This window comes from Pholis gunnellus (assembly GCF_910591455.1).
Source record: "Pholis gunnellus genome assembly, chromosome: 12".
Classification (NCBI taxonomy): Eukaryota; Metazoa; Chordata; class Actinopteri; order Perciformes; family Pholidae; genus Pholis; species Pholis gunnellus.
Window position 1 is genome coordinate 2,549,225 of NC_136539.1, and position 22,702 is coordinate 2,571,926.

The window sequence follows — 22,702 nt, forward strand, 5'->3', positions numbered from 1 at the left end:
CACCAGGCTCTTCTACAGACCAGCTGGTTCAATGTGCTTTATACCAGACTGACTTCAAGACAAATTATGACTGTCAGAATCTTTCAGAAGAGAAAATAGCTGCTGTCACTGCTGTCGCCCTAAAAGCTTTAATATTAGTGCTCTACCTCCATAACATCAAATATGTCCCAATATGTCCCAAACAAATCCCATGGTGCTTATTCTCCACCAGACTGCCATCAATGGGGCCGGTTGGCTTCATGAGTCTCTCATTCATCTCCTCCTACGCTGCATTGCTTCAGTGATAGAAGCATCCACATGCAGGGACAGAAGAGAGAAAGGTAGAAACAGGAAAGCAGATGGGCTACCAGGAGTTTAATGGTACGGTTAAATCTCTTCCTTCCACTAAAATATACACACTACGACGTCCCAGAAAGGTTTGAGTACTAAAGCCAAGCAAGTTCATGTCCTTGTTTTTATACTTGGGTAAAATGAATGGCATTGTCACCTGCCACTAAAAACAATGTCAATCTTTCCATTTTCTCTGGAGGAACATTCTACACTGTGCCCACATCAGCTCTCCGTCCCTGAGAGAGTGCAGATAGTCAGTGCTGGGCTAGATAAGGCTGGCCGTGCCCCCTCTACAGCGGCCTCACAGACCCCCCTCTGATCCTCAGAGCCGCTGGCCCACTTCACTGGGCACAAGGAGGACAATCCCATCATTCAGAGCGCTGCTCACAGTCTATAGTCTCATCTCTCTCTCTGTGTGCTGACTATTCAAATCTAAGCCGGCTGCATCTCCGGATCCTCCCCAAGAATCTCAGTGGTAACGAGTTGTACTACTGGTGATTAATAATGAATGCTTTTATTAGTGTGTGGTTTTGTTATTGTCATTAAAAAAGACCAAAACAAACAATGAATGGATTACTCTATGCTATCAAGCTGTTGGTTTTCCGTATTCTGGTGACATTTGCTGAAATAGTAAAAACTAGAATAGCCGAATCCTTAATCCTTTAATATTAATTTAGCTCACAGTATTTAGGGTTAAAGAGTAGTTTCAGCATCACGTTCTTCAGTATTATGCAACTTTGAGCAGTAAGTCACCACAAGATGTGTCCAGATTAACAACCACTACTACAAAAAATCTCTTCTGTAAACACCTTACATAGAAAAGATCTGTCTTCAGAGCCTCCACCACACTGTGCAGCAGCCAAAGGCAGCAGACACACACACACACTATTCATACACGCGTAAGAAAACACATTGAGCTGTGTGTGTGTGTATGTGTGTGTGTGAGATAATCAAAGGGCTTCCTCAGAATAAGCATTCAGCCCCCACTGGTGTTAACCATTTCTTCATGCTGCAGGATATAATGGCTGCACACACACACACACACACTTGCATGCATACACAGATAACGACGACCCTCCCTTATTCACAGTTCCCCGTTTTCAGACTGCTGGCCGACAGTCCTCTCTGTGGTTCTATAGAAATACTGCCTTCACTCTGCATTATGCATTGATCTGCTTTAAATAGACCCATAGAACCAGACGGACCCATAGACACTCACAGTCCCACCTATGAACACAGTCACAGTCATCAGATAGCTGTTATTGAGGAGAAACAGCTAAATGTGGGACACCTTTCAGAGCGCGTTACCTCTGTTGTTGGTGGTAAGGCTTTCAGCAGCTACAGTCACACATTGCGGTATCATGACAGATGCTATTTCTAGTGGAACGACGATGTTTGACAACATCACCGTGGGCTTTGGGAACTTGTGATATGACCTGTTCATTTTACAGAACACACAATGAAGTGATTGATTGAGACAATAATCTGCAGCTGAAGTGATAGTGAACATACTCGTTAGCTGCACCATGCTGACCATCAGACTTCAGCACTGTTACGACTTCTCAGACGTACATTTGTTTCTATTTAAGATTCTACACTCACATAGAATGTGCCATTGAGATTATAAAATGTCAGAATGCATGTTATGCCAGAATGGCATTTATTCAGCTCACTGACACCAGAAGGAATAAGTAACCTAATAAATACTCTCATCAGTGCTCCGCATCAGCCAATCAACCTAATGAAGGACTTAAGATCTACAGTCTGAGATCTGTGCACTTTTAGCGGGTTTAGCTGTACAGCATTATCCTAATAGGCTTATAAGGAGAGCAGTTCACTGGGAGAGTCATCTTAAAATGCTAAAACTAATTCAGTAACAAAGAAGGCTGCAACGTTCAGACTCAGAGAATCTAATAACGGAATAAAACACATTTAGAAAAACCTCACCACTGGAAGTAATGAAGAATAGTCTGACCTCACGAAACCTCCACACAAGTTCAAAAACATGTAAAGAAATATGTAGTGCCAATTCAAGCACACAAATAAAACAGTCTGGTGGCTTTGAGCAGAGCAAATGTTAATAATGATCTTAATCCCTGTCGATTTAATTTATTATATATTCATTTCAACACGCGTCACATAGCATCAAACGTCACATTTGTTGGGCAGTAGAAGGCTAAAGTATTTCAATGTAACTGAACTGCAAGTGATCAGAAATGAATGAGACGATGAATGGATCATACAGACAGTAGCTCTGATCGCTGGACTGAGATGAAACAAGTGTTGGGTCACTCAAGCGCTGAGAGGAGGCCAGAGGCCAGAGAGGAGTGAGAGGCACGACACGTAACATCACAGTCACCATTCACAGAGTCCACCCAGGAGAGAAACTCTCTGTGTCTGGAGAGGGGAGCACACAGCTGTGTTACGTAACAAGACCGGTCAAAATACAGCTGAAAACAACAACAACCGATTACATAAGAGAGAGAAAACTGTCATGTTCTCCTTATCGAACAGCCCCCCCCCCCCCCCCCCCCCACACACACACACACACGCAGCCCCTGGGGAGAGGGGTGATCTCTGTATCATACGGGTGTGAGATCTGACCTCAGCAAAGAGAGAACTCTACTTCTATTTGCAGTCTTACCTTCTCCAGCTGTCATGGTGCAAAGATGCCCTCAGCTATGAAGCTCCGCTGCTCCACAGCGCTCTCTCTCTCTCTCTCTCTCTCTCTCCCACTCTACATCTCAGTGGTGCAACAGAAATGGCTGCTTTGTTTTGCTCTCTGTCTCTCCCTTCCTCTCCTCCACCCCCTCCCCCCTCCCCTCTCCACCTTGCCTGTGTGACCCCCCTCTGCCTCCATCTCTCTTATAACATAATCTGTGAACATCTCATAAGACAAGACAGAATTTGGGAATTCTGTGTCACCTTTCAACTCTAACTCAGCCTCGACTCCTCTTTATTCTGAAGCCGTTTCACATGCGCAGCTCAATCTCCGTCCACATGAACGTCAGACATTCTTCTCGGCTCTGAGGCAAATGGACTTTAATTAACATGAGTCGTCATCTTCAGACACAAAGTGAATTTCAGTGCAGTCGTGAAGGAGAGAAGTGGAGCCTGTGAGGAGCAGCTGATGGTGATGATGCTATGATATGATATGACTATCTAATAACTGCTAAAATGAGTCACGTTGGCGTGTTCCTCTTTACTTTCCAAACAAACTGACAGTTGACTGGTAGAACCTCATTAGGAATCAGATTAAACATCGTCGTCAGCTTTTCTTTAAACGCTGCCACAGAAGACAGTTGAACAAGATTCTAATAGTCTATCTTAAATGAAAGCAGATCAGCGAGCAATGGACTCCACTTCTGTGAGGGGACGATTCTTGGGCTTGTGCTGTAAACTAAAAGACAAAGAAAGAATAAGTTGTTTGTTCATTACATGATTTATTGGATCTGTCTGCTTTGCTCTGATTAAGTGATAAAATATTGAATGACTGTGGTGGGACTGCCTTTAAAGGGGGTCTTGCCAGAGACTCAAAAAAGGAAAGGTGAAAATCAATCCAGCAGAGACTGAGAAAGCCTATGGTAAGGGTCAGGCTCTAACAAATCCTACAATTCCCATAATGCAGTTCAATAGCATCTTCCATTAGACCCTTCATGCCTGGTTAACGCCCACATCTTTAAAACTCCACAACCCCAGTGTGTAATGTAGAGTTTTGTTTGTTAGAAACGTACAGAGGCCAAGCCCAGGAGAACATAACACACGACATCACTATGACATCATCAGGGTTACTTGCTCGAGCATCATGCTACGTGACAAGTAAAGCTGGTGACTGAGCGTCCCTTCAATGCTGTTATGAACAGAGGGCGTCTATTGCGCAGTACACTGTCAGATATTTAGATGTTACTTAAATAATGCTACAGATAAACAGAGCAGGAAACCGCAGCGTGACACTATGAGCCACTCACAAAAACTTCAGATAGATAAATAAGATACTTTATTCATCCCGTAAGAGGAACTTTGTTAAAGTCAGTATAAGTTTAAAATATTTGCTATTATAATCTGGTACTGATTAAGCAGCTAATCCATGATGTTACACTACGGGGTCATGAAGCTCTCCTGTGTCCCTACATGTTTCTGTGTGTGTGTGTGTGTGTGTGTGTGTGTGTGAGAGAGTTCATCAGGTGGTAATGGCAGCTGAACTCCACACGTGAAATGTGGAGAAGCTGGAAGGTGACGCTGCAGACTGTTGTTGAAACGATGAGCCCTGTCTGACTCTATTCTCCTTGGCTCAGCTGTTCTGAAATGGCACAGAGTCAGCAGTGAGGATTCCACCTGCACAGAGGTCTCATCTGTCCGCACACACAAAACACTCTCAAATACACCTGCCTGTTGATTTCAGTGCGTCTCTTTGTCCCTTTTCTGCTCTTTGGCTCCACAGAGGGACAAACTGAAAGCTCCAGTGGAGAAACCTCATCCCCTTTAGCCCCAGGCTGACCGTCTGGTCCACAACCCCCCCCCCCCCTTCTTCCTCCACACACATAGCAATACACACACACACACACACACACACACACACACACACACACACGTAGCACAGAAAACACACAGAACGCGTGTTCTGTGTTTTGTGTGGATACAGGGGACAAACAGCCAGCTACTTAACTCATCATAAAAAAACAGATCTATATAACAAACAAACAACCCGCCGAGCTGCTTCAGATCTACTGAGTCAGCAATAGCTGCTGGTCACAGTGCGTCTGTCCATCCGGCAGTGAATGACTTGAGATAAACAGTAATGCTTGATTAGACTGTGGGTATGCTGTGCTGATGGATGCATATCAAAAGGTTACCACATAAAAAAAAAAAGGGCACAAAGACACAAGAGGAACACTCACCGGAACCAGAGGATGAGATCATGTTCCCGGATCTTTGGACTTCATCAAATTTGCTGAAGATTACATTCAACCTGTATGAGAAAAAGAAAATGTGTCAGAAGACTGAAGCCGAGGGAATGGTTTGCTGCTCCATCCATCACTCGGGAGGTGAGAAGCTCTCTCTCTGCTCTCAGCAGCAGGGACCAAAATAGATGGCGTCCAAAACAGACACATGACACACTGGCACCAAGGCCAGAGGAAGAGAGGGACATGCTGTCAAGTGTATGAAAAAATAAAGGACGAAGAGGACACGACAGTAACAGAGACACCGTCTCTGTTCGCTGGAGTGTGATGTAAAAAAAGAAATACAGCTCGTCCAAATGGAACCTATGACATTCTGTCCAAAAGGCTTGTTGAGGGCCGGTTACAAGACGAACGACTAGAAATCAGCTGGGTGTTCAGTCATGAGCTTATATCAAACACATCACACACAAGGCATAGAGTGACTCTCACAGTGTGAGGGGGGACATGAGAACCCTGATGCTAGTGAGAATACAAACAATCACAATCCAAGGCTGTCTGAAACAGAAAAGCTTTCACCTCAATAACTACTTCTGATCTTCTCTTTTAATAGGAGTTACTGCTGAATTGTTGTTTTACACCGTTCTGTTTAAACTAGGTGCATCTGATAAACGTGCATGTCGTAGATCAGTCCTCTAAAGCTGCATTGCTTATTAGGGCCACTAGAGGGAGAACCACGGTGTTGTGACCTGCTACTACCTCTTTGGGATGAAAGCCTTCCTCTCACCACAATAACAGCAGCTGACCTACAATCACTGTGTGCATGAGGAAGTGTAAGTGAGTGAGTGAAGGATGCAAAGGCAGAAAAGAACATGCAATAGAGGAGGAGGGGAGGAGGGGCCGGTGACAGGTTGGCAGCTTCCTGTCTTCGTACCGTGACTGTGGCAGGCCCTTTTTGCAGAGATCCATCCTCACCCTCTCCCCCACGTGTCTGTAGATCTCCACCAGGCAGCTCATAGCCCCGTCACGCACCTGATGACCACAGCAACACAAGACATCATGCGTTGGTACTCCTTCACATCGACTCTGTTACTCATTTGTTAATCAAACTCATTTCTATATTATTTTCAACAGTAATAATGAATACGTTTGTTTGATTAAATATGTAGTTCTCGCAAATGTCAAAAATAACATCTCAAAAGTAATCAGAAACCCAGAGAATATATTAGAATAGGTTATTTCACTGAATCAGTAAAACACTGCCAGATGTCAAGTTTACAACAATATGAAAGCAAAGAAATCATAAAATGTTTTTAATGAATTTGTCATTGTGTAATATTGTTTCCCCAAAGTGTTGTCTTTCTGTTCTACTACGAAGTCCTCAAGCCTAAGACTGAAATACATTCCTTGTATGTAACAGTAACAGTAGTAAAGCATGAGTGAGCATACCTGACTTGTGGGGTCCCCCAGGAGGTTGCATATGTGGGGGACGATTTTACTGAGGGTCAGGCCTTGAGCTCCGTGTCTGCAAGACAAGAATTGAAATAAATCAGCCCAATGAACAGCTGATAGGAGATATACAAGAGGCCCTACTGTTTGGACAGCAAACATCATTTAGAAAGGGTGGAATTATAAGGAGTATGCAAATGAGGATGTCCTGCTATCTTCACCAGTAGGACCAGTATACGGGGCAGCTGACTCACGTGCTCAGCGTGGCGATGAGACAAAGGCACACTCCTTCTCTGGTCCTGTTGTTCTTATGCTTGAAGCCCCCCAGCATCCTGTCCCACACATACTGCGACAACACACACACACACAAGAGACGCGCTTACTGTTGCTGTACTGGATCACTGACACACATTATAGGACAGGAAACGGACTACAGCCACATGTAGACCCAGCATGCCATACACAGGGTCTGAGACTGGGTTTCTACCTCAGGTCACTGCACATATAGAACGCTTTACAACTGGAAGCACAGCGTCAGTGGTACCAGGCAGTAGAAATATGGAATTCATAATATAATCTTAATTGAACCTTTTAATTTACAACTTGCTTTAAAAAAGGTATGTTTGTGAATAGACCTTTTTAAACTTGACAACACAACATTCTGGGCCTTTTCGTATTTCCTGTTATATTTTTTAAAGCAAGAGCTAAATAAACCAAACCAAAGCTGTTGCCCTAGCAACATAATGCCAATGAAAAGGTCTACATAATGAAACCCTATCAGCCATAGCTGAAGGAGACCTGAAGTTACTCCCTGCTACATCCATCCTGTACTTAGCAGGCGGCAAGTGGCCACACATGCTGTATGACTTTTACCATGACGGGTAGCAATCACTGCACAAAAGGTGCTATGAAAGTACATCAGTCCATTTGCCGATATTAGTGATGGTAATCTATGTCGATAGTTAAACCTGACTGCTTCATTCCCATGGACAACGTACGAGTTAGCTAACAGCGGTGGGTCGTGTTGGATGACAATAGCAACGGTTTGAGCCTCATGTGCGTTTCATCACAGTAAGAAAAAGAACATTGGCAGCAAATATAAATTAGTCACCATTGGAATTAATTCAGCCTGCATGTTCAAACTCATGGAAAAAATGAGCTCTCAGAAAAGCGTGTGTGTGTGTGTGTGTGTGTGTGTGTGTGCTGGTACCTGCGGGCTGGCAGCTTGTTCCATGATCTTCAGCAGAACTGTTTGGTCTTGGTCTCGCACCTGGTCTTTAGCGTCTCCCAATCGGTCAATAAGGCTGGGCAGAACTGAGGGAGGGAGCACAGCAGAAACGTCATCATTTCATCATTATGTTCTAGTAGACATTTGTGTGAAATGTATATAAGTAGCATATGAATTCTTGAGTTATGGATAAAAACGGGTTGTTTGAGGTTCATCTTTAATTCCGAGCACTGTAGCGGCTGGTACCAAATCTGAAGACATCCCCTCCAGGTGTTCCTGAGAGTGGCCTGGACGGACGGACAACCCGAAAACACACACATCCTGTTCCTCCACTGAGCATGAACGGTTGTGGGATGGGACACACTAATATCTATCGTCATGGTGATCATCTCTCTATCACTACCAGATAAGGACCTCACACATCTCTGAAAACAGTTCTACTATTGTTCACTGTTCCAAAGCAGCTATCCTCACCAGCTCTCCTCTCTGAAGCTGAAGCTGTGTCTGATACTGTTTCCAGTATGTTGTTGATACATAAGTTACCAAAAGAAGTGCATCATTTCACATTCATACAGCTCCCCTTTCTTTGTAGCATCAGTCAGAGTCTGAATTGTAAAGTGATGTATTCGTATTTAAATTAGGTGCAGAAAGGGGAGTGGTCAGCAATGCAGGTGATAGAGAGCCGAGAACGCACCCATGATAATAGAAATCTCACTGTTTACTTATTCACATTCAGAGAGCAGCTGTGAGGGATCATCTAATCCCCAACCTTACAAAAGAGAACAGTTCGATTCAACTCAGAGGTTGATGAGATTGGTTAACCACCACTAATATGATGTGGTGTGACTGATGCTTTAAATATTTAACTCAATATGTGAATGGATGAGGCTCTCCTCAGAAACTTAAAGCATGAGGCTTTTAGCAGCATGAACTAAATAATGACCTGGTCCACCGATAATGAACTAAACACAGAGGACACACACAGAGTCTTACCGGTTCCCACGTGGGCCCTGAAGCGCTCCTGTAACCTCGTCACTAAGGCCGATAAGAGGTCCAAGCCGAGCAGAGCCACCTGGTGGACACACAATAAAACACATACATACATTTGAATATATTTAGTTTTTTTAAAGCTTTCATCAAAATAAAACATACATTTTCTCAAATTCTATATTCACATATTAATGGAATAATCATTGCTACAACCACGGACGAGCCCAGGTTGAAAGCTGTATTCAAAATGAGATGTTGCAAAGGATTCTGGGTAAACAGAAATTTTGAGCTTCTGCTGTGTTTATAGATGACTCTGGCCTCCTGCAACCTTCACAGCGCAGGATTAGAACACATGTGGGACTCTTGTGGCACATGAAACACAGTTTCACAGTTTCACTCCTGCACCATGACTGTACACGCTATGACCAACCCTTCATATAAAAACACAGAAACCTCTTGCTGGCATCTTTCCTTGTCATGGGGTGAGTGAACTGCTCAGTGAACGTCTGGTGAGAGCAGCCCTGCTAATACCATAACGACACATAAGCATCACCTGGACTGCAGTCCAGATCATGGTGCAATTTTTGAAACCTCTAAATGTGTGCAATACAAACTCAGTTGAAAGATTAATGGTGTATCACCATCACTCTGCTGCCTCCTAGTGGAGGTGCACTGGAATGACAAAGGCACCAAAGCACTAATAAGAACATCAATGGCTCCATGTGATCAAATAGTTAATTATTCTACTTCACGTGACATAAAAAGCGTATTTCCAGAGCTGCGGGCCACCCTGGTGTTGTTCCTCTTTGTGTAACTTTATTCTACTCTGTGCTAAGCCTTGCTGCTCTGGAGTCTGCTGTGATATACCCATTTAGATCAAATTCACTTGCTTTTCCAAACATCCTTTCTCCCACTGGTGGAGCAGGTAGTGAGTGTCCCAGTAGGCAGAGGGCCTGCTGTCCACAGGCCTAATCCTCAGATCAGTCCCTTTGTTCTCCAACTGGAGGGAATTACAGTAATTAGACTGATGACAGGGCCCCAACAAAGACGCAACAAAGCTCCCAGAGGGATCGGCGGGGTTAAACATCTCCATCGAAACTCCACTGCTCAGTTTTGATCTGAGTTCAGCAACTCTTGGGTTAGGTCCATGCAGGAGGTCTGTCTAACCTTTCTTAGCGAGACAACTGGAGGTAAACATTCTCGTTTTCCTTTTCTGGACTGGAGGAAGTCAAATAACAAAGGGACCATGGCAACAACTGCACCCTGTGTTAGAGTGCCAGTTCAGCAGACAGATGGCTGACTCCCTTCTGCTGTCATCCACATCCGGACCCCCCAAAATACAAACACACACACAGAGGACCCCCCCAAGGCTCTTGACCCAGATCTAACAGACGTCACCCCTTCCCAAATCCTCCTCTTATCTATAGTAGACTCTGCATCAGCATATACTGAATATGAAATCAGAACTCCTGACCTGGATATCCTTCACCCTATGAGATAAATACTGATGTGCACTGAGTTATCTAGACATCTGTGGCCTAGTTTGGAGAGAAGCTGGCTGTAAACACATGCTAAAGGAAAAATAAGACAGGTGTGTGGTTGAGTAGAAAGATAAACATCTTTTCAGGGATCCTCCAGGTCTCTTCACTGCCAGCAGTCTCTCTTAATGCCTCTTTGGTCTACCCCACCATTTCAAAACACATGAGGCTTTGACACCAGCTTCTTCTCTGCATTTCCATTGTTTGCCACATACCAGGACACTTTGGAGAAAATATCATCGGAAAGGAAAAAGAGTGGGACAAGAAGCTGTGAGAAGAGAACAGTGGAAAAAACGATCTCTTTCATTGATTATCTTTCACGTTTCAAATGTGATAAGAGTTTAGAAGAGAGAGGAAAGGAGAGAGAAAGGTGAACTGATGGATGGACTTGTGGTTGCCATGGACCTGATGAGCAACAGCAAGCTTCTCTTGTACCATCGACGGATAACAAAACCCATGCGTAGCTTAGCATTGTAGCCGCAGTCAGCGCTCCTGATGGCAAAGAGAACGTCAAAGCGGGGGGGCTAAATCACACTCAGCAAAGGGCCAGGTGAGCAGGATGTGAACTTTGGTTTTTCTCTCCATTCTTCACACAAACATTCCTCACTTTACAGGTACAACCAAGCACAACACTGTGAATGCCATCATTATATTAGGAGGCACTCTGGCTTATGAGGACTTGGTTTAAAACACATTTCATTCTTCCAGCATCCAGAGATCAGCAATGAACCCTAAAACTCACATAGAAGCTTGCTTGACTGACTGAGGAGCTACACCAACAGTCCACCTCATGAAGAATAAGCTGGTGCTGAATGGTAGACGTCTTCATCCGACCGCTACAAAAAGCACAACTGTTCCAGTCTGGAAATTTGACCGTATGTTCAGACAAATTCATACAAAAGAGGCGTGTTGCCTCTGGCCTTTGACTCCATCTGTAGCTGTTGGGTATGCATGCACTGAGCACTTCATTTACATACCCAGCTCTGATTGGACAGTCTTTCTGTATGTAACTGTGATGTGTGAGAGTCCGTTTCATCTTAGGTGAACACTTTTTCTCATTTTCCTGTCACCACTTTACAGCTGCACACCCCCTTGTGGGTCACCCTGCTGCTTCTTCAGTCCTTGTAGCTGCATGTCTGAACACTGGCTAAAGTAAGTACGAAGCTAACGTGGTTGAAGACCAATCATTACTATTTGTAGAATAAGATTCTAGGATTGTTTGACTCGTGAGATCCAAACATTTCTAATAACTCCAGAGCGTTGTAAAGTCCGAAAGTCAACTGTATAGAAAAAAGATAGATGTAATGACTTCCACAATTCATACTGTATTTATTGAACTAAATATGCTACTTCAATCCATATTTGTTGGCATCTAGCCTTTCAAAAACAACATTTTCATCATGGTCAGAAAATGGTTTGTTCTCCCCCTTGCCACACAAAAATGGAAGAATAAATTAATTAACTTCATACAACCACAACAACAAATCAATTTGTCCAAAGTCATTACGATCTCGTTTTTTGGGTGACATTCAAAGCTTCATTCTAAAACCTCAATAGAAGCTTAAAAATGTAAAAAAAAAAAGAGTCCTGATCTCAAGGACCAACCTCTGATCAAAGAAACCCAGAGACATCAATCCCAGGTCACTACACACACGAACACCAGCAGGCTGGCCTGTTCCTCCATCTGTCTCCATTAGCCTGTAAATTCAATCAAGGATTTCTCCCTTCACTCACAACCAAGCCTGTCATCTCATTACCACACACACACAAGTGCACCATCTTTGCAGTGATTTCCTCTAAATCAAGAGAACAGCTGGGTATGCTGTACTTTTCCACAGGGAGTGAATCTCTCTCTCTCACACACACACACACACACACACACACACACACACACACACACACACACACACACACACACACACACACACACACACACACACACACACACACACACACACACACACACACACACACACACACACACACACACACACACACACACACACACCTCAATTCCCAATACAAAAAGCCCCACGTTCCCAAATTAAGGTTGTGTTTAAAAGAAGAAGATTTAACAGCACACGGAGCAATTCAAACTGTGCCAGACAACTTTGCTTCTTCTAACATGAGTTCACGGCACAAGACTGTAGTTTATTGCAGAGTGCTTTATGATTATGCAGCATACCGGGCCCTCCCTCCCTGCCTGCCTCTTCCTGCTGCTGCTCCATAATACTAACAGGATTCCGATGTGTCAGGCGCTTCCATACAGCTCGGGCTCCGTCTGGACCGGATCTATTTTCAAGTTCACCTGAAATTACACTGTAGCTGTAACTCACAAGTTAATGACTCACAAGCCTGCAGGGTTTTTTTTTCAGTATTGCAGAAAGAGGATCAAATCCTTCAGCATCTTAAACGACAGATGCTGATATATGCAGGTATGTTTTCATGCTGTCTAAAGTGCTTGTGCTAATCACCATTAGCCTTCAAACTGACAGAAGAAGTGTACTTTCCTTGGATGTGTGTTGGTCTCTTGTTCACTGAGCCACAGCAGCACCAGACTAGTGTCTGTCTGCAGATGAGCTAGAGAGCTGTGTGACAACAGTGACTGTTACTGCTTTATGCAAATACTGTTTAATGTTAGAGACCAGGGGAATACACTAGTGACGCCAAATTGGATCAGGGGTGTAAAGTGTGTGTGTGTGTGTGTGTGTGTTCCACCTCCCTTGCTTAAATCACACCTATCTTTAACCTCTGCCTTCCTTTTGAACTCAACTACCTGTAAAGTCTTGAGACTTGCACGGTTGCGAAACTATCGCGGTAACAAAATCTGTCCACAGACGGAAACACACACACCTCCTCTGTGGTAGACCTGCTACGGTGGGTGTCTCCAGCACCACAATCTGCCACGATGGCTCACACAGAGACTCACCAGGTGAAAACAATACGCCGCTGGTGTTGCTCAGACAATGCTGACTGGTTATGGCACCAACGAGGGACAGCTGACAATGCACATCGCTACAAGAGTCTTGGCACGCTTAGATACAAGCCTGTGATACTGTGGATCCCCGGTGACTTCATCACTTCCTGGGGGAGGTGGGATGGGTCATTGTGATGCCATGCCAGCGTTCGGAGGCCCCAGCAGTGCCGTTATCGTAGTGCTGAGGCGTGATCAGCCAGCAGTGACCACACAGTGAATCAGCCTCACTCAGCAGAGCTCACAACCACAGGCACGGGGCAACTAGACCAAGGAATGTGCAGTAAACACTCATTATGGAACAAGCCTGAGAGCACTAACACACAGCATTCACACACACACACACGGACAGATACAGAGATATAGCACACAAAGAAATCAGAGTTACACACACACACACACACACACACACACACACACACACACACACACACACACACACACACACACACACACACACACACACACACACACACACACACACACAGTCTTTTCCGGTTTACTTCCTCCAGAGGCAACACTTCACGCTCAACTTGCTGCAGTGAAAACACTGAAACAGTAGCATCCTCCTCCAGACATGGTGCTACTGATACTAATATCTCTGTGTGTGTGTGTGTGTGTGTGTGTGTGTGTGTGTGTGAGAGATGTAGAGTATGAGGTCAGCAGTAACGTTAAAGGTGGACTGACTTTTAAGGTGGATCAGCTGTACTCTGTAGTGACAAAGCTGTCCCTCTGAGTTGTGCTCAGCTTTTAACTGATAGCATTAATTGGTTAATATTCTAATTGTCAGTTAACAGTTGATTAACATCCCTACTGTAAACTGGGAAAACACAAAGCAACAGCATCATGTTGTATGTTTAATGTGTTACAGTCAGACAGTGAGCAACTTCCGATGAAAAGAAAACATAATAGTATTATAAAGTACTCATATCAGTACTAGATATGGGCAAGTACCCAAATGCAAGTACTTGTACTTGGTCAGCAAATAAGTGGTATCGGTGCATCCCTAGTAATACCCTATTACCTGAGTAGCAAGGATTTAATTGATACCCAGCCCTAACCAGCAGCCACCTGAACAGCTTCTACACTTCATAGATCTGTGGAGGTCAACTGGGGGATGAACACCTCCTTTCCAGCAGAGAGACACTTCTAGATGGGACTGTATTTTAGATTCCCATCATCCTCAAGCTCCTCAGAGCCTTCAGTGATCACCTCCTGCCTCACATCTGCATTCCATGTACTCACGTCCTCCTTTAATTTGTCGTCCATAAACATCCACCATCTTATAAACATAGACAACATATCATCTGCCACTGGGGTGAGGACAATTGGTTGTGCCTATTGGATAGAATTTGGAAATAAAAGCATCCGTAGTAATGTGGATGTTAGACATATTTATGACATCCTTCAATCACTACTGTACATTAAGGGGGATCTATTGGCAGAAATGGAATATAGCAATATTTGTCTTCAGTGCGTTACCACCTGAAAATAAGAATCGTGTCTTTGTTACATTAGAATGAGACGTTTATATCTACCCTCTTCATGGAGCTGTCCGCCATGTTTCTACGGTAGCCCAGAAAGGACAAACCAAACCCTGGCTATAGACAAGGCTATTCGCATTTTCCCCTTTTCGAACACCGTAGTTCTCCTACACGCTTGGCACAACCAAGAAGTTTTAGTTGGTAGCAATACCAACTGAAACTTCTTGGTTGTGCCTCGCCGCTAGACGCCGCCAAATGCTACACACTGCACCTTTAAACATGGCAACACACCTGTGTGCATTTTACATGTGACTGCTAGCAGATATAGTTATGACACCAACTCGGTATTCATATTTCTTGAGAGCCTTCTGGTCAAAACGTGGCAGACTGACGACTTGTGTTCCACGATGTTTCTTCATCTTTTGATGTTGTGGCATTTTCTCTGGCACGGTGCCGGCCTTAATGGTGGCAGTTTGAGCCTAATTCCCCGATGTCTTCCCAGCTCTCATCTTCTCCCATGAACATGGTGCCATTTCCACATATAGCATGTATTCACCCTATTTTAATAGCCACAGCTAGAATGCATCAGATCCAGTGAGCCAGTAAACATAGCTGAATCCAGTCATGGCTGTAAAGCTCTGGAGAGATCTTCTGGTTACTGGAGCCAGCCAGATTCTACTGTGGCGCACTTGACTTGTTAAGCAACGAAATTTTGAGAGGTCATAATCTATTTTAAAAAGGATTTCTTTCAGGCTGGTAGAAATGGAAATAAACATTGGACAACAAGACAACAAAACAACATGTAGACAAGGAAGCATTCACATGGTGTGCAACCCAGGAGCAACCACAGTGTTTCTGCCCTTATCTCATCTCATCACCACTAAAAGACTGATTCATCATGGGTCTGTTTATTTTGAGGCAGTCTTGGCGCAGTCTAACCGAGTCCTAGAGGAAGAGATGTGGCCTATCAGAGGGCCACCACGGGACGGGAGTGACGTGAGCCCAGATGCTCATGAGTCCCATTTGTCACGGGCAGATAACTGAAAAAATCATAGCTATCGTTTAAGATGCTGAAGGATTTGATCCTCTTTCTGCAATACTGAAAAAAAAAACCCTGCAGGCTTGTGAGTCATTAACTTGTGAGTTACAGCTACAGTGTAATTTCAGGTGAACTTGAAAATAGATCCGGTCCAGACGGAGCCCGAGCTGTATGGAATCTCTGCTATCATAGGTGAAACAACCACATTCTCACCCAATTTGACAGGTCGGCACTTCGAGGTTTCAATAACGTTGCTGCTACCTTTGGTGTGTTTAAAAAGTTTAATTTGCAGCATTTGTGTCACAGCTCTGCCCCTTCTCTCCTGTCACTCTATCTCTCGCTCACCTAATCAGCTTATTCAGTGCACCTGCTAGTCACACCCACCTCATCAGCTCATCACTCTCACCTGCTCACTCTGCTGCACTCACCATTTAGACCGCAGTCTCACACACACTCACTGCCAGATCGTTCTCTGCATTACTCCAGACTTTCCCGCGTTTACCCTCCGACTTTCCACGTTGTACGTTTCCACGTTTTTCACGTTCCCGACCCTGCCGGTTTGGACTTCTCGGCCTTGCCGCAGCCCCAGTAAACGACTCAGCCTTCTGTCCCCGACCACGAGATTCTGCTTCCTCTGGTTTCTGTCTGCCTTCTCCCCTGACGGCTTGGCGTTCCACCGAGTGGATTTCTACATGTGTGCAGATCCTAGACTGTTTGCCTGTTGTGTGTTCTGCCTGGAATAAAGTCTCGTTCCAACTATTCCGTGTGTCCGTCGTACTGCGTCTGGGTCCTTACCCCACCCGTTACAATTTGTCTTTGTGCTGGTGTCAGAGGACCTGCCCTCTGCCTGTTTTCTCTTTTCTTATTGTTTTGCAATAACAAACACCACCACTCAGCACCCGCCAGATGGGACAGAGGAAGACATCACTCTATAGGCAGCCCGGAGCCTCAATGAAAGTGGCAGCATAACTAAACACAACTGGACATGCAGGCGGAGAGACAGCTGACTCAGGATGTGGCCGTGAGACTGATCACAACAACACACAAGTGGAGGGTGGTGGTTTGTTGCGCCTGATGGAGGTCACAGATTGTGGTACATGAGCAATAGCGCGTGTGCAAGAGGTTTTTGGAACTGTGATGATTTCCACCACATTATCATAGTCAAATGTGGCCCGTCACAGTTTAATAGTGAGCCAAAAAGATTTTGTACACTTCTCAGCTTGGTGTGGGAGGATCCCTCCGTGGGGCCGTCTGGCCCTCATCAGGACTATGTCCTCTGGGATCAATATCAAAGTGGAGGCTGGTATCAACTTTTTTTTCACCGCTCCAATGTCGCGGCAGAGCGCCAACCAATCATATGCTGTTACGTTACATAACAAATAAATAAATGCCGTCACCCAGTTCCAGTGCTATTAACCAAAATAACACTTCAATGGCGACTCATGAGAATGTAGCTGGCCCCGCGGGGCCACTTTGTTTCTTTTGTCGGTCTTAGTGTGAACACACAGCATGCTAAAGCTTCTCCGCTTCAGTTAATCACCACCTAGGTAACGCTGCTGAACTACAGTGACTGTGCTAACTTTGAGAAACCAATCCAAAAGGAACATGAACAAAGACTTGGAGTCGTGTGGACAGCAGGGGAAACACTCTTCTCTGGGATGACTGCTCACAAATCACAGCGACCGTTTTATTGAGGATTAGGTGAGAAGTCACCTCAGGTTAACTGAGTCATTGTTCAGAAGGCTGCTTTCATTCTGTTCATTTTTATCATCTGATGTATTCAGATTTTTTAAAAATAGATGCTGAGTCACATTTTATAGTTGGCCACAGATGCAAGTTAATAAATAACTAGCGTATTACTGCCACTCAAAAGGTCAAAGATTCAAGCTTTCAAACTAAGTATAAACAGTTAGTCAGCAGTACTAGTGTTATTGTTTCCAACTTGAGCTGTCTGGCAATAAGAAGCATACGGCAGGAGCAGGAAGTCAAACTAAACTTAAACATGAGCATCTCAAACAGAAGCAGATCACAACTGTGTCCACATTTTCCTAAATAATCCCAGTGGTTTTCTACCACCTTTCCAGGTACATCAGGAACAAGTGTTCAGGTGAGCTCGCTCTCTTATCATCCACTCATCAGCAGATCGTTGTCTCAAAGCAACGGGGTCCAGACTGTTACACACTGATGATCCAGGTCACACCAACCTCCAAACGGTGTAATTGTGAGGGAAGGATTGAAATAATCTGGTGATCTTTATTTAGTTGACATGCATAAAGTTTCCTGTCTCTAAAGACATTTCACAGCAGAATATTGACATAATAGCATCATGATTAAAACTGACAGATATTTAAGCTAATTTCATATGTAGGTTTACAATGCATACAGCATTTCTTTAATTTTAGTGTTAATATTGCAAATTTGACAAACTCGATCTCTTTAGAATACTAGCTGCCGTGCTAGCTAACAGTTGTGTGTGTGTGACATAGTATTTCTATGCTATAGAGCTTCATATTGCTCTCACTGCTCTCTCTGACACTGTACATGCAGAGTAGTGCAGCACAGCAACATGAAGACAACCAGGACATGTCTGTATTACACACACACACACTTTTGTCCATGACACAGCGTTCTTCCACAATGCTCACTTTGGAACCATGACGGAGCACATTCGCTGCACAATCCACTCCGAGGCTTCCTTCTTTGGTTCTGCTGACTGGGCAGAACAAATGGCTGAGCTGATAACATGATGCGGGTGTTAGAGCTCCAGTGGGCTGACATGGAAAATGACACAAACAAGAGCAAATCAAAGGGAAACGGCCAGAGTGTAACCCCAGGGTTAGACCAAGTGTTGCAGGGTTGTTGTCTCATCTCACATTCCTCTGAGGGTGACATGTACTCACTCACTCACGCACACTTTACTGACTGACGCACAAATATGACACTTTCCTCTCACAGCTACAACTGAAGAGATCAGCATGAATTCTGTACACCACTGGATCGTTTCCAGGGTCAAGTTCAGACAGACAATCGTACTGCTTTAAATTATCATGGTGAACATTTTTTTTTTCTGTTTATTAGTTTTTGTTTAATTACATTTCTTAACTTATTACTACCTTCCCTCCACAGCTGTCTGCTCTCCACGTCTTATAACCACACGGTGTCATGCTTTGTCCTGTATCAGTGTTTTTTTGTCTTTTGTCACCTTTTAATTGAACCAATAAGAATACAATTAAAAAAAAAAAGACAGAGCACCTTGATTCATTTCACTGAGGCTACTGTGCAGTGACGCAGAGAGCTCTGGGACCAAATGCAGGGTCATACGAAAACAAAAAAAACATCATCCGGCATCATGTTGGCCAATCAAATAGTAAAAGCATCCATTCCTGGAAGATGACCTTGCATCTTTTAAAGTGTCATTTGACTGTGGTTGTCCAGACGCTGTGACGTTTGTAAGATCCTGCCTCATACCCTCATAACTAGGGATGGGTATCGTTTGGGTTTTTTCCGATACCGGTGCTAAAACGATACTTTTAAAACGATACCGGTGCCTAAACGGTGCCTGAACCGATACTTTTTTTATTGCCAAGTCAAATTTAACAATATATTTAACTGTTTAAAGTATACTATACATATTAGTGCTGGGCAACGATTACAATTTTTAATCGCATGGATTTTTTGCGATTAATCTCATTGTTATGGCAAAGTTCAATAATTAATTCAAAGGTAGTGTATTGTGCACTTTTATTTTAAAAGTACTGCTATATGAACAAAAGGGCAATAACATTTGGTTTGCAAACACTTTAAACAAATAAGGTTCTTTTTAACAGCAGTATTCCCTTTACACAGTAGCAGTTATATCTCTTCACTATCTGTGCTCAGTGTGTGACTTCATGTGAAACGTTCCACTGCTGTGCAACAGGAATACAATGTTTCAGCACGTTTCATCTAAATGTGTGTCGTCTTCATGACAGAGCATGTGAATGCAGCTCTACTGTTCATCAATATAATGCTGTAACTCAGAGGTGATGATGGTTACCCAGCGATCAAAGAATAAAGACACACTTACGCACAATGTAGGTGTATTTTCCCTTTAACTCACGAGATGCAGGTAGCATGTTTTATACTTAATGTGAATTTAATTCATACTTTGTTGGCATCTTATTCTGAAAACCGGATGTTCCTCTGAAGAAACCGGATGTTGTCTCACGTTAAATCTTTCCGCTAACTTTCAAAGTCCTTCGCTCGCTCCCGATCTGTGCCGTTTGAATGCGTTTACCGTGAATTTCAGCGTATAGGTCACTAACATCTAAGTGTCTGCTGAGTTGACCACGGAGACCTGAGTGTCTGCTGACTTTACCGCAGCGATGTCCAGTAGTCTCCATTCCTCCACCACTGCCAGTGAGCAACGGACTTTCAAAATAAAAACAGCCACACTTCTGACCGTTTACCTTTCGGCATTTTCTCTGTTAAAAGGTTGATGGCTAGCTAGCTGCTGTTGCTATACAAACGGTAGCTATCGTTACCTGCTGCCAGGACGGAGTCATCAGAGTAGTGTTAAAAAAAGTATTTCAATCGGCTCAGGCACCGAAAAGAAGCACCGAAATCTGCGTTGCGTTTCGGTCCGGTAGGTACCGGTCGTATAGGTACCGGTGCCATATTGGCACCGGGTTTCGGTACCCAACCCTACTCATAACAGATGGTGTTGATAAGGCTTCAAAGTCACGGATCGGTTACTGAAACTTCCGTATTTCATTGTCTCACTGGCACCTGCAGCAACAAGACCGCACCAACAACGAGCAGACCGATTGTCAGTGTGCACGCCTATCCAGACACGAAGTAGACTGGACACCACAGACCAGTCAAGAGAACAACTTTGTTCTCTCCCTCGTGTTTTATGACACAGATGTAAAAAGGGTCCAGTGTGGAGCGTAAGGCAGACGAAACACTGAAACACTCAAATCTAATTGTGTCGCTGGGCTTTGTTTTTGTTCACGTGTGTCATTCAAGTTATTCATCATATAGCCTCATGCAAGCATTTACTCAGGACCAGTCTATAGTATGAACTGCTCTCATTGGGGAAGAGTTTGTATCTTTACTACTTAACTCAATCGTGAGTATCGATCATATCTCCCAGCCCTAGCTTGTTGGTGTTGATTCATGATGTCCCCTTGCTGATGTTGATAACATGGATCCATTAAGAAGGCGGGCTTTTGTATGCTGGTTTACAATAAAGTGTTTCACTTGAGCCTAGCAGGTAAGAAGCGGATCACTGCTGTGTTAAGAGTTGACTGTCAACTTCCTTGTTCAGGGAGAAGACGAGCCGGTGGCAGGACCGGGTGCTGCTCTACTTGTGAAGTAATCCAGTTGCTCTATGAGAGGCTGCGGTGCCGTCTGCCGTAAAGGACAAAGCCACGTGACTTGTTGCAGCACAAGGGAGATACTACGTTATACTGTACAACATCAGCGGAAACTACATTTCAATGACATCAAAGTCTGGGCTGATAGACAGGCTACTGAGATAACAAAGTGTGGCATAAGAGGGAGGCATGCTGGGAGACAGGGGTAAAGCGAAAGACAAGGGTAGATGGATACAGATATTTTCCCATACAATCATTTACAGCAGGAGGACGTTAATCCACGTTAGAGCAAATTTAGCCTCAGTATTGGACACAGACTGTATATAAGAAGTAAGCCCGCCCTAAAGCATACTCCTCTTTATGGTCTGTTTGACTCTAAATGGACCATCATTTACTAAATGAACACCATGCTGTATTGAAGAAGACTTGAAACTAGAGATTGAGACCATAAACTCATGTTTACTGAGGTAATAAACCAAGACAGAAGACTTCTATACAATCGGAACCGGAGGTTGCCGCCTGGTTTTAAATCAAGTGCAGGTTGTATTCCATGCAGAAGAAGCCCGGTTAAAAGTACTACCGGGCAGCTACCTACTGTAAGTACTCTCTCTTATGCTTGTTTTCCAAGCCAATGGGAGAATAATTGGCCATAATGTGAGCTGTGTGTGGTCTGAGTTGTATGACTATTGAGACGGATTTATAATCTAGACAGAACGACACAGCGCTGCTCAGGGTTAGAGAGTTCAACACAAAGGCAGGAGATGGAGAGAGAGAGTGTTCAGAGCAACAGGGTTTCCTTCTGGGCCTGTGTGTGTGCCTTGATCACTGAAGAACAGCAGTGAAGGGAACTATAAAACTATCTACATTCTGACATCTGGACAAAATACCCAAATAGTGCTTTAAAGCTGGGGTAGAACATTTTATCATAGCGAAACAATCCCATAATAACCTTTCAACATATTGTAATTCAAGTGGTCTGAAAGAAACCTTCCTCTTGGCTCCTTTTTAGGATTTAGAAAAATCTAGCCTGTGACAGGAGACTTTGGCCTATCAGAGGTCATGTCAGAGAGAGAGTGGTTCTATTGGCTGTTGTACAAATGCATATGTGTTTGCACGTCCCTTCAGACAGTAAAAGCCTGATTAACTGGAGGAATATCCTGCGGGGAGAAGTTGCTCTTCAAACATTGGCAGCAACTTCCTACAGTGCAAAGCAACCCAAAAAAAAGTGAGACGACATCGGTGAAGCATTTCAGAGATGTTGCTAGTGGTTCAGCCTTCTGCTAACGGTAGCCGTGAGCTAACTGCAGCTGTGCTAAAATATGAGCAACATTTTCTCCCCATCTCTGAAACACTTGGGCTGGCTAATATTGTGGCAAGCTAAAGCTTTAGAATCACTGTGTGTTACAGGTGTCATT

At 44.0% G+C, this 22,702-nt stretch overlaps 1 protein-coding gene across 4 annotated transcripts in view; it reads right to left on the reverse strand.

Annotated features, from left to right (window-relative positions):
- clasp1a (cytoplasmic linker associated protein 1a) overlaps window positions 1–22,702 on the reverse strand; it is an 82,959-nt gene that overhangs the window by 45,894 nt on the left and 14,363 nt on the right. For all 4 annotated transcript variants that reach the window (XM_079169969.1, XM_079169968.1, XM_079169967.1 and 1 more), the window contains exons 3-8: window positions 8,899–8,977; window positions 7,888–7,991; window positions 6,932–7,023; window positions 6,678–6,753; window positions 6,163–6,260; window positions 5,229–5,299 (exon numbers count right to left, since the gene is read on the reverse strand). In XM_079169969.1, the coding sequence (XP_079026095.1) occupies window positions 5,229–5,299; window positions 6,163–6,260; window positions 6,678–6,753; window positions 6,932–7,023; window positions 7,888–7,991; window positions 8,899–8,977 (520 nt within the window). The remainder of the gene's footprint in view (window positions 1–5,228; window positions 5,300–6,162; window positions 6,261–6,677; window positions 6,754–6,931; window positions 7,024–7,887; window positions 7,992–8,898; window positions 8,978–22,702) is intronic.